Source organism: Girardinichthys multiradiatus, chromosome 20 (genome assembly GCF_021462225.1).
Source record: "Girardinichthys multiradiatus isolate DD_20200921_A chromosome 20, DD_fGirMul_XY1, whole genome shotgun sequence".
In the NCBI taxonomy this organism is placed as follows: Eukaryota; Metazoa; Chordata; class Actinopteri; order Cyprinodontiformes; family Goodeidae; genus Girardinichthys; species Girardinichthys multiradiatus.
The window spans coordinates 38167064-38179789 of NC_061812.1; the positions used below are offsets into that span (position 1 = coordinate 38167064).

The 12726-nt window shown below is 40.0% G+C and overlaps 1 protein-coding gene across 1 annotated transcript; it reads left to right on the forward strand.

Annotated features, from left to right (window-relative positions):
- Positions 1-5625: 5625 nt before the first annotated feature.
- kbtbd8 (kelch repeat and BTB (POZ) domain containing 8) lies at positions 5626-10729 on the forward strand. Its single transcript, XM_047347429.1, has 5 exons — positions 5626-5785; positions 7955-8162; positions 8255-8561; positions 8669-9488; positions 9569-10729. Exons 1-5 carry the CDS (start codon positions 5770-5772, stop codon positions 10030-10032), a joined length of 1815 nt encoding a protein of 604 aa, XP_047203385.1. The 5' UTR covers positions 5626-5769; the 3' UTR covers positions 10033-10729.
- The last annotated feature ends 1997 nt before the right edge of the window (positions 10730-12726 follow it).

A 12726-nucleotide genomic window follows, 5' to 3' on the forward strand; every position in this document is an offset into this window, starting at 1 on the left:
AGGGCACCTACCAAGGATAAAATACCTATTCCAAAATCAGCATCTTCCTTGACTGAAATGTGTAGCTGCTAAAATGGATAAGATAATTTGTTTCTAGAGGAATGTTCTTAAAAGAGACAAAGATTGAACCATTTGGCCAAAATGACAAAAACTAAATGTTTTAGTAAAAAGATTAATAAAGTATGTTGTAAAGTTTGGAGGAGTAGAGACGAAGCTTTCAAACCTAAGAACAGTCTACCAACTGCAAAGCATGGTGATGGCAACATCATGCTGAAGACCTGTTTTGTGGCCAGTGCATTGAACAATGTCAGTGGAATAACAAAGGAGTACCTCCATATTCTTCAGCTTCACCTGAGCAGAGCAGCTTTAAGGATAAAAGGACACAACTGAGTTCACCAACACAACAATGATCCCTGCATCAGGATATTCCTTAAACCTAAAGCCTGTGTGCTGAAACTATAACCACTGGTATTTGAATATTCCTTGCTACATATAGCTATAAACACTTAATACTGAATGGATGCAGTTGGCATTGTGTCTGAACAATGCCATTTTCAGACAGGCCTTTGTAATTCTCCAACAACCCTATTAATGAATGAATTCCAAATACAAGCAAAAACTGATTAAATAACAGTGCTTCAGCACCCGGGGATTACACTGCAATCAAAGTGTTCAATAAACAGCAATTAGTCCATTTCTCTTGACAGGCCGTGGTTTGCAGGTGTTGCCGCATGAATGTGAAATGACCCACTGTTCCCAACTCAGACAGACAATTCAAATAGTGATGAATTATCATCTGCCTCTGCCACCAGGAGCATAGCATTGTTCCTGCAAGCTGTGTAGGAAGGAGAGCCTGAAGTATGCAATCTAGATAATAGCATTCATTTTAAATGCAATGATCCAGTCTAACTTTGTTTGTAGATGAACAACTCTGACAAAAGTTTGTTTAGATGGACAAAACTGTTTTTAGAACAAAACTAGTAATGATAATTCACTCAGTAGTATAAACCTTCATGCCTAAATTAAATTAATGGCTTTATGCTACAGAGTAAATAAGTTTGGATTATATATTTGAAGCTGAATGTTCCCCAAGTGCTTGGATTGGCAAACTACAGGTCCTTCTCAAACAATTAGCATATTGTGATAAAGTTCATTATTTTCTATAATGTAATGATGAAAATTTAACATTCATATATTTTAGATTCATTGCACAGTAACTGAAATATTTCAGGTCTTTTATTGTCTTAATACGGATGATTGTGGCATACAGCTCATGAAAACCCAAAATTCCTGTCTCACAAAATTAGCATATTTTATCCGACCAATAAAAGAAAAGTGTTTTTAATACAAAAAACGTCAACCTTCAAATAATCATGTACAGTTATGCACTCTACTTGGTCGGGAATCCTTTGGCAGAAATGACTGTTTCAATGCGGCGTGGCATGGAGGCAATCAGCCTGTGGCACTGCTGAGGTCTTACGGAGGCCCAGGATGCTTCGATAGCGGCCTTTAGTTAATCCAGAATGTTGGGTCTTGAGTCTCTCAACGTTCTCTTCACAATATCCCACAGATTCTCTATGGGGTTCAGGTCAGGAGAGTTGGCAGGCCAATTGAGCACAGTGATACCATGGTCAGTAAACCATTTACCAGTGGTTTTGGCACTGTGAGCAGGTGCCAGGTCGTGCTGAAAAATTTAAATCTTCATCTCCATAAAGCTTTTCAGCAGATGGAAGCATGAAGTGCTCCAAAATCTCCTGATAGCTAGCTGCATTGACCCTGCCCTTGATAAAACACAGTGGACCAACACCAGCAGCTGACACGGCACCCCAGACCATCACTGACTGTGGGTACTTGACACTGGACTTCTGGCATTTTGGCATTTCCTTCTCCCCAGTCTTCCTCCAGACTCTGGCACCTTGATTTCCGAATGACATGCAGAATTTGCTTTCATCCGAAAAAAGTACTTTGGACCACTGAGCAACAGTCCAGTGCTGCTTCTCTGTAGCCCAGGTCAGGCGCTTCTGCCGCTGTTTCTGGTTCAAAAGTGGCTTGACCTGGGAAATGCGGCACCTGTAGCCCATTTCCTGCACACGCCTGTGCACGGTGGCTCTGGATGTTTCTACTCCAGACTCAGTCCACTGCTTCCGCAGGTCCCCCAAGGTCTGGAATCGGCCCTTCTCCACAATCTTCCTCAGGGTCCGGTCACCTCTTCTCGTTGTGCAGCGTTTTCTGTCACACTTTTTCCTTCCCACAGACTTCCCACTGAGGTGCCTTGATACAGCACTCTGGGAACAGCCTATTTGTTCAGAAATGTCTTTCTGTGTCTTACCCTCTTGCTTGAGGGTGTCAATAGTGGCCTTCTGGACCGCAGTCAGGTCGGCAGTCTTACCCATGATTGGGGTTTTGAGTGATGAACCAGGCTGGGAGTTTTAAAGGCCTCAGGAAACTTTTGCAGGTGTTTAGAGTTAACTCGTTGATTCAGATGATTAGGTTCATAGCTCGTTTAGAGACCCTTTTAATGATATGCTAATTTTGTGAGATAGGAATTTTGGGTTTTCATGAGCTGTATGCCAAAATCATCCGTATTAAGACAATAAAAGACCTGAAATATTTCAATTAGTGTGCAATGAATCTAAAATATATGAATGTTAAATGTTCATCACGACATTATGGAAAATAATGAACTTCATCACAATATGCTAATATTTTGAGAAGGACCTGTATTCAAGGTGCACACCGCACCTCTTGTCCAATGACCGCCGGAGATACACAACAATCTCCTTTCCTGTGTGGAAAAGTGGGTATAGACAATGGATGAATGGATGTCCCTGTAAAGAGAAAGACAGTTGAACCTAAAACATGTTAGGCAGCAAACATCGTGGTCCATGTTTTGTGTATACCCAAAAATGGTGACGGGTTTTGTGGGGCAACCAACTTTATGAGATCATTATTATCATCAAGAACCATAACATTAAAGGAGCATTTGAGGCGAATAAAACATTGTATTTTAAAGCTAGAAAAACTAAAAAATCGTATTAAGGAAACACACATTTATTAAAGTTGGCCTTGCCATGATTGCAAACACTATCTACACAAACAAATATGGATGAGCTTAGTGAGGGTAAACAAGTGAATAGGATGGATTTCTCCTCACCACAAGAAAAAGAAAATCTCCCCCTGGAAACACTTTTTGCCACAAAATTATAAAATAACTAGTATTTTAAATTTAAGGGAAGGGACAGCACAAACCTGATTAAAGATTACCTAACATTTGGCTATGATCAAAATAGCTCAAGCAGGGAGTAAACAGTCAGACCACCAAGGCAATCGTAGCTGTAGTTTGTAAGCATAAAGTTTAGAATGTAAAAAATATGCTTCTTTGCTTTCATGTCCAAAATCCGTACAAAATGTAACTGACATCCACAGATCACTAACCACTGTCTCCAAATCCTCCTTTATGTTTAGCCACACTAATTAGCTTTAAATGAAACTGTATTGTTTTGTCTTTCTCTGCATCTGAGCCAAATGAAGGAGAGAGTATTTAGGTGCAATTTTACTGCTGTTTGCTAATATGAAGTAGACTATTTTCATGAGGTGCTTAGAGGAATATACTGAGGCATATCTCTGCACATTAGAGTAACAATGTTAGGAATCGGAGCAGAATGAATGTCCTGATTAATGAAGTGAGAGTGAACATCGTGGTAAGATTGAAAGAACTGCCTGAGGCATTCAATGATAGGATTTTGGTAAGGGATTTAAAGAGGTCTCAAAAAATTTTAAATCAGCAACTCCACTGTCTGTATAATAGTCTACAAGTGGAGGATATTCAATCAACTGCCATCATGCCCAAGTCTAAGCAAGTTCAACCTGAAAGCTGACCACAAGATGCTAAAAGAGATATCCAAAAACAACACAGAACAGACGAATATTCCCTATTTTTTAACATAATTAAAAACAATTGTCATTGTTAAAGATGTTGCCTCAATGCATTTTAAATCAATGAAAGAAGCAATCATAGATTCTTAGAGAAAATTTTTTGCTTACCCCAATACTACTGTAGATACTGAATTGAATAGACAAGCAAAATAAGTGTAATACCCATACTGATAATGGCCATGGTTCAAATTAGTCTTTGGTGCTGTTTTCTTGAGATCTTTTTAATGATCCTTCTTTATCATCTTGGCATAAAGAAGCTTATTATAATGGGTTCATATTTTTATTCAATGGGAAACAAACAATGAAGTATAGATAGATATATATCCATTAACCAGGAGTACTATGCTAGTATATTTTGAAAACAGTGGATACCTATTCAAATGGAACTGTCAGATGGCAAACAGAGATTGCCTGTTACTTTAGGCATCCTGACACATCTGCAACTATGCTGACCAATACGCAACAAACAGAGAAGCATTGTGTGTTCTAACACCTTTCTATCAGACCCAGTGATACCTTCTTCATCAGTCTGAGCTGCAGTAGCTTGTCTGCTGGATTGAATCACCCTGTCCAGCCTTCACACCTCATGTGCATCAGTGAGCCGTGATCCTGTCGCTGGTTCACCACTGTTCCATCCCTTCTCCAGACCATTTCTTTTAAAAGATGTTTTCAATTGTAGCCAAGATCATAATGCCCTCAAAGCACTCGACATTTTTAGCCATTACAGTTAGTACACCTTGGAAGTCAAAACTCAGATCTTGTAAAGACATCAAACCCAACTTAGTTGTTTTGCAGGTCAGAAAACCAGTGGGATTTGCTCATTTTTGTGCTCAGTTATTGAGACAAGTGAGAAATATGTTCACAAATAGATGGTGTACCTGTCCATGTGCCTTGTTGGTTTAATTAAACAGAAGTGGAAATATTTCATTCACTACTACAACCTTCACTGCATTTTATTCATGCTACAACCATATTAGATTTTGAGAAAATTCCAACTTTATAAGTCTGAAATTCAAATTGAAAGGGAGTCCAAGGTGATTTTTCTGACCTAGCAGTTAGAAATCCTCAGATTATTGATACTAATGATACATGGACTATTTTTAATACATTCTGACCAGTGCACACCAGATACACTCCAAAAGAGCAACAGCTTTGAAGATGCTTCGACCAAGTCACATAACCATTGCCATGTTTTCCATCCCAACTCACAAATGCCACAATGACGAGATATCCCATTATTCCATTCATAATGTTTTGTCTAATAGGTGTTTGCCACAAAAACGTAATATAAAAAAAATCCTTTGTATCAAGCATTAAATCATCATGAATTAAGTGACCATGCAAAATCCCTAACGCAATGTAGCAATTTACCATTTTTTTCTTCTTAAAAGGTTATTTTTTTTTATTACCTCACTTACAATTAATTAAGTGTAGCCCTCTTAAAATTTAGCAAATGCAAATTTTCCTATTTTCTTGGTCCTATCTTTTTTTTAAATAAATATAAGCAAAAACAAATCATCCATTGCTTTGTAGTTGTTTAAACGTACAAACAACTAGAATCTATTTTAATTACAAAGTTTTCTCCCTTCTCTGGAGCACCTTGCACGCACCTGTTAATGCGCTACAGCTGGCTGAGACAATCTCATGTTTAATTGAACAGCAGTGATAAACGTAGCCACCCATCATTAAGTTCTCTCCTCTTTGTATGAGACAAACAGAATCTAATTGGCTGTCAGATAAGATGCCGTGTTGTGATTGGCTGGCACTTGTTTCCGTGGCTGCGGTGTGAAGTCCTTGACGTTTCTCAGTCTGCTCTGAGACAGTCTGGGGAGAATGGCTGCCAGTGGAGGTTAGCAAAGTCTTCATTGTTTTCTCCTCTAACAACATTGAAAGAACGCTTTTTAAAGTTACAGCATGTGTGTTTAACAACTTACCGAGCACGTCTTGTTGGACGAGTAAAAAGTCGTGACATGTTGCGTACTCGATGAAGGAAGTCACGCTTCTTTACGCCCGTTCCAAACAGTTGTTTGTCGTTTGCCTGGCTAGGTTGCTAGCGTTAGCTGTGTGGCTTACTTTCGGCCGGTTAGCTTGCTACCCACAGCTGATTCTGTAAACACTTGGTTGTGACAAGAGACCGACGCTAGATAAGTACCATTCATTAATTATATCAACACGTTCATTTAGGTGATATCGTGTTCTTTAGTATTTTTTTATTTTAAGCGATATGAACACAGCTTCTAAAGACACTTTTTGCCTCTTGTAGCTCCCAATTTTGTGTCAAAGAACGCTTGCTAACATTAGCCCTTTGCCTGTGTGCTGCTAAAAGTTAAGCTTGCACGGCTACTAACCTAAATGGCAGTACAGCCCCTTTTTAACGATTAACACAATGCGCTACACAGTCCCAATTGTAAGAACTTCGCTGTCTTGGAGTTTGTCTTTACTCTTTTTAGCTATTAAAACAGTCATAGCAGACGTCGGGCATTCGAGATGTTAGCAAATTAGCTACCACCTGGCGAGACAGTAGTTTCTATTCATCCATTGCCAGCCTTTGTCCTGTCAAGGAGTTGTGTTGCTCAACACGAGGTTTGTAGTGAAAAGTGTTTCTTCAGGTCGCGGTGAGACAGTTTGGAAGTGGAAAAGTCGTGAAGCCACTCATACAGCTTTGACACATGTAGTAATAGAGATGTTCTAATTTTCAGTTCCTTTTTTAGGGGAATACAGCAGAGTTAAGTTGGTTGTAAGCTCATAAATAAACCACATGTCCCGCTTTGAAACTTGATCCAAAGTTAAAAACAAACCTGAAACAAGTTTTAGAACTCACATTAACCTTTAAAACTGCACCAAATAACTTGTAGTCCCCTGACACTTTAGCCATTGAGCTTCATTGTTGTAACATTTGTTTTAGTATCCGATTCTAACGTTGAAGTAGAAAGAAACCCATAAACCACATGCTTTTAAAAATCAAAAGATTAAAGTTTTAAGTATCCACCAGTGTGTTGGCCATAAATTAAAAAACTAGGTTCAAACATTTGAAAAGTGCTTGTACAGCATTAAGGTCAACTAGTAGCAAGGCTCCCCTGAAACAAAATCTTGGAGAAAACAATTGAGGCATGTTTTAATGTGTACGAACCAGTCACTTTGTGATGAACTATTTAGTGTATTTTTAAAACTGTAAGACTTAAATACAGGTAATGAATGGTGCTCTGTGCCTTGACTATCTGAATTTGTTTTTGCCCAGACATATCTTTAAATAACCAAATGTGTCTGTCTTGTAAGCATGGTAATAATAATAGAACCTTCTTTCAGCCAGCTGATCAGCAGGATTTAGTAAGAGGTGGAGGAGTAATGCCTGTGTTTTTGTTTTACTACATATCTGGACTTAACTCAGGTCACCCATCACTTTCCCAGGCATCTTATTAAAGAGAGCTTTGGAACAGTGTTACAAACAAATCTGAGTAGTTTTGAAACCGTATCTTTTTTAAATCCTTGGTATGTCTTAAAGCAAATACGGACCCCTGCTGAAACAAAAGTGTACAGACATTAATAAATAGCACATAAAAATGCATGATTCGCTCATTTATTGTTTGTCAATTTTTAGAATCAGACCTTTTTAATAAAAAAAAGTACATTTCTGATCTTTGACACTCAAATTATGTAGTGGTATGTTTTAGGTACATAAATATAACTTCAGCTGAGATATCAAAGATTTTCTAGTGACAGTAAGACCTAACAGAGTGAGGAGGAGAAAAAAAGAGACCGTTCAAACACTCTTTGCTTTAAAACTTTCCAATTTCTTATGGCATCGATTTGTTGAGAGGCAGCTTCCTGGCCTTCATCTGTAATCTGGAAAGCTACCCTGAGCAGGTTAGGTTATTATGGTAAACCAGTTTTGTGCCACTGGAAATTCCAAACCCAGACCGGTGTTGCCACTAATCCTGATTGTTGCAAAACACCCAGGTATTTCATTATGTTTGGTTCTCAAGGTCAAATGATTTCCTCTTCTTGCATCATTATTCAGAGGTAGGCAAACTGTTACAAGTACAAAATGGGACACCTCCAGCCACCAACTTCAACGGGGTAGATGCTGTGCACGCCTGCAACGTCCTTCAACAGCTCAAAGCCTTGTATGATGAAGCACAGCTCACGGATATTGTCGTAGAAGTGGACCATGGCAAGACTTTCTCGTGCCACCGGAATGTTCTAGCAGCCATCAGCCCATACTTTAGGTACTAAATATTTTGACCTAAATATTTGTTTGCAGCTGTTTACTAAAGAAGGAAAAATAATATTGCTTTCATGTTTCTTATCTCACCTTAAGGTCCATGTTCACGAGCGGCCTTACAGAGAGCAGCCAGCGTGAGGTCAGAATAGTTGGTGTGGAATCTGAATCCATGGACCTTGTCCTTGACTATGCCTATACCTCCAGAGTTGTGCTTTCCGAGTCCAACGTCCAGGCCCTGTTCACTGCAGCCAGCATTTTCCAGATCCCTGCTTTGCAGGATCAGTGTGCCCAGTTTATGATCAGCCGACTTGACCCTCAAAACTGTATAGGGGTCTTCATGTTTGCGGATGCATATGGACATCAGGAGTTGAGGGAACGCTCTCAGGATTACATCCGCAAGAAGGTCAGTTGAACATATTAGGATAATTTAAGTGTTTTTATTCTGCAATAGTGCTCCTTTGCGATCATTGTGTTGAAGTGCATGCCTAAACATTTTGTCTTTTGTGGTAGTTCCTGTGTGTTTCATGGGAGCAAGAGTTTCTCCAGATGACCAAGGAGCAGCTGGTCAGTATTCTAAACAGTGATGACCTAAATGTGGAGAAGGAAGAGCACGTCTACGAAAGCATTGTCCGCTGGCTTGAGCATGACCGACCTGGCCGTGAAGCCAACCTTGCCGAGGTTTTTTCCCAGTGCATCCGTCTGCCTTTGCTGGATGAGGCTTTTCTCGGTCGGATACCAGCCTCTTTTGCTTGTGCCCTGTCGCTTTCTAAAGACCCCGCCGAGGCAAAAGCTAGTCTTACTGGCACAAACTGTTGTCCACAGCGTCTAGGCATGACTGCCTCTGAGATGGTGATCTGCTTCGATGCAGCTCATAAACACTCGGGTAAGAAGCAGACGGTGCCTTGCCTGGACACCACCACTGGAAGGGTGTTCAAGCTCTGCAAGCCGCCGAACGATCTCAGAGAGGTTGGCATCTTGGTGTCACCTGAGAACGACCTCTACATCGCCGGTGGCTATCGACCAAGCAACAGTGAGGTTTGCATTGACCATCGAGCAGAGAGCGACTTCTGGCAGTATGAGCATGCAGGAAACCGATGGCTTCCACGGGCACCTCTGCTGAGAGCCAGGATAGGATGCAAACTCGTGCACTGCTGTGGGAAACTTTATGCACTAGGAGGCAGAGTTTATGAAGGGGATGGACGAAACGCGTTAAAATCAGTAGAGGGTTATGATGCCAGAGACAACTGTTGGACGGCAGTCAGTCCTATGCCAGTTGCCATGGAGTTTCACAGTGCTGTAGAATATAAAGACCGAATCTACGTCCTCCAAGGTGCGTTTATACTGTTAAAGAAAAGTCATACAATTTTTGTGCTCATTGCTTCATAATTAAAATCTTTTTGTCATCTTCAGGTGAATATTTCTTCTGCTACGACCCCCGTAAGGACTACTGGAGTCATCTAGCTCCGATGAGCGTCCCTCGAAGTCAAGGTCTGGCTGCCTTGTATAATAACTGCATCTACTACATTGCTGGAATCTGCGGGAACCACCAGCGCACCTTTACAGTGGAGGTCTACGACATAGAGAGCAACACATGGAGCGTAAAGAGAGATCTGCCCTTTGACCAGGCCACGAGCCCATATATCAAGGCCATGCTGCTGCAGGGAGAGCTGCACCTGTTTGTACGTGCCACACAGGTCATGGTAGAGGAGCATGTGTTTCGCACCAGCCGCAAGAACTCCCTTTACCAGTTCGACGACGAGACAGACGTGTGGACCAAAATCTATGAGACCCCTGAACGTCTTTGGGATTTGGGTCGCCATTTTGAATGTGTGGTGGCTAAACTTTACCCACAGTGTCTACAGAAAGTGCTTTGAGCTACATGATGTTGTGAATCCAATCTTATCAAGGTGGAGGGGAGTAATGTTGTTCATGCCTGCCTTGTGCCTGGTGTTACCTTGAGTTTTACACCATGTGGACCATTTTCTTTTCTGTTGAGTCTTAATTTGTTCAAACTTTGGTTTAACATGATCAAAATGGGGGTGTGTTTAAAGATTGCAGTATTTTTTTTTTTCTAGACTGCACCAGCTACACACACTGAAGCATGTTAAACAAAACCCTACAACAAATCATAAGTGCAATTATCCTATTTTCGCTTGTTGTTGAGCCATGTTTTTCTGTTTTGTTTGAAATGCATATAAGGTATTGGTTTCTTTTTTTTTTTCTTTTTTTTTTTTTATTAGGCATGCTAATGAGGGTGTTGTTTAGAGATGAGGATTCTGTCACCATAAAGTGAAAATCTCTATATGAATAACTATTGGTATATAAACTAAATTCATACGGGTAAGAGTACCATAGCTCATTTGTAGGTTGCTAACTCTGAGGTTTATGGTTTTTTTTATTTTGTCTTGTGTCCATGCCTCTTTTCTGCTTGTTAGAAATTATTGTTATTGTAAAGTTTGATGTTGATTTACATTATCTTTAGTGTGTATCTGCTAGTTTTAGGCATGGGCCGGTTTGATGACCTCGAGTATAAATGCAACGATATCACAATATAAATACATTTAAAACAAATGTGTAAGATGAGCCAATTAATTTTGTTTGAAATAGGTAAAACTATTTCTACTGCTCCAAACATATATGGAATTCACTATAACAACAATGTAATATGTTTGTAGTCGGAATTTTGTCGTGTTGCTCATTGCAGAGTAACGCAAGTATACCAAGCTGCTATCAGCTGGTTAATTAGGCAGGCTATCTGATGAAACCTTAGGTCACCTGCTACAAACATATTTCTCTTATCTGTAGTTTTGAAACAGGTACATTAATAAGGATAACACACATTGGTAGCATGCAACAAACGTAAAAAAAGCACACCAGTTCAAGGTGCCGGGCCCAGAGACTTTTTTTTTGAGCGTTTTCTGTTGAGAAGCGTCAACATTTACACATTTGTTGGGAGTCCAGCAATCGGTCTCATCTTGGTGCACTTTGGCGCAACTCATCCTTGTACCAATCAACCAATCAACGAACATGTGATTGGAAAAACATCATGGTGCTTCTCTTAAGAGTGGTCGGTGGTGCTCCTTTGATTTCCCACATGACTCTTCATGTTCTTTTGTGATGGGGAAATATTTTCAAGAAGAATGTCTTTTTGCTGAGCAATAGGAAAAATGTAGGATCTTTGTTTCAGTCAGCTAAATGGCCGTACACAGCAACAACATCTGCACAAAACTGGCATCTTCTCAGACATCTTGTTTAAAGGACTTCAACCGTTGTATGATAAAAAACTCACAATCCCTGAAACCGTAGGTATTTAAAGCCTTGGTTTACCGGTAACCGGCCCATGCCTAGATTGTTTTATGGCTCCCTCTTCCTTCACAAGCATCAGCACAAAATAAAACCACAAGCTTTGGAACTAAATCTTTTTGGGATACCAATGGAATGCGTCTCACGCTTCCCATTTGTTTTAAGTTGGCATCCGTTGTGTGTCATATGCAAAGATATTTTAAGTGACGTCTTGGAGTATTCACTCTCCACATTGGAGATATAAGGACAGAGTCAAATTTTGTGCTAACACTAAGTGGCAAGTTCCTACCAACTAACAGGTTTACCTCAGATTTATTTGACTTGGAGAAAAGGGATGTTTTCAGGCCGTTTGTTTTTTTATGGAGCAGCTGTGTTTGGAAATCAGATGTTCGATTGGCTGTTGGCCTTGTGTTACTGTCATTTCATAGAAGGTTGAAGAAATGGCATAAAAAGCATTTGAGGTCTTATAGTTGAAACTAATTTTGTGGTAGCAATAAATCAAGGAACTGTGATTAGGATTTATTATCTTGTATTACCTTAGTGCATTAAGATTTTTTGTTTGCTTGTCTGCTTGTGGAAATAATGGTAGTACTGGTACCAGTAATTGTTTGGCTGTTGCGTGGGTGCAGACTTGGACTAATGTGTAATTTGGTGCAGATTATGTGTGATGCCAATGTGCCTGTGGCTAAAAAAGAAAAGGGATGGGGGGGGGGGGGGGCATCAGAATTAAACCCACAACTCCTTATGAAGAATATTTTAAATGTCAGCTCAGCATTGCACTGGATTACTACTCACTTCGGTTGTCCTTAACTGCAAACTTTACGATGCACCCTCTCAAACAAGACCTACATAAGGTCTGGAGTTTGTGCTGTTTTAACAGCCTTGAATCTGTCGTTTCATGCCATCACTCGGGCACAAACTGTTGGTGCTGCTTTTTTAGACAATCTCGTGTTAAAACAAACAAACCCACAACTGAATTGTCCTCCCCGTCCAAGCGATTTGATTTTCAGTGCTCCGTTTTCTCATGCAGGTTTTTTGTGTCATCTTTGCACTGCACGTTTTTGACATAACCAGAGAAAGTGGCCCTCTATTTTATAAAAAGTTTCAGTAAATATATAGATGTATAGCAATCAACAAGAAGGTTTACATGGACATAAATGTTTAATGAGTCACATTCAGTAAGGACTTGAGGATATATTTACTTCTCTGAGAGAAGATCCACTGTTTGAAAGACTTTAAGCAGATTTTAATCACATGGCTTGAAC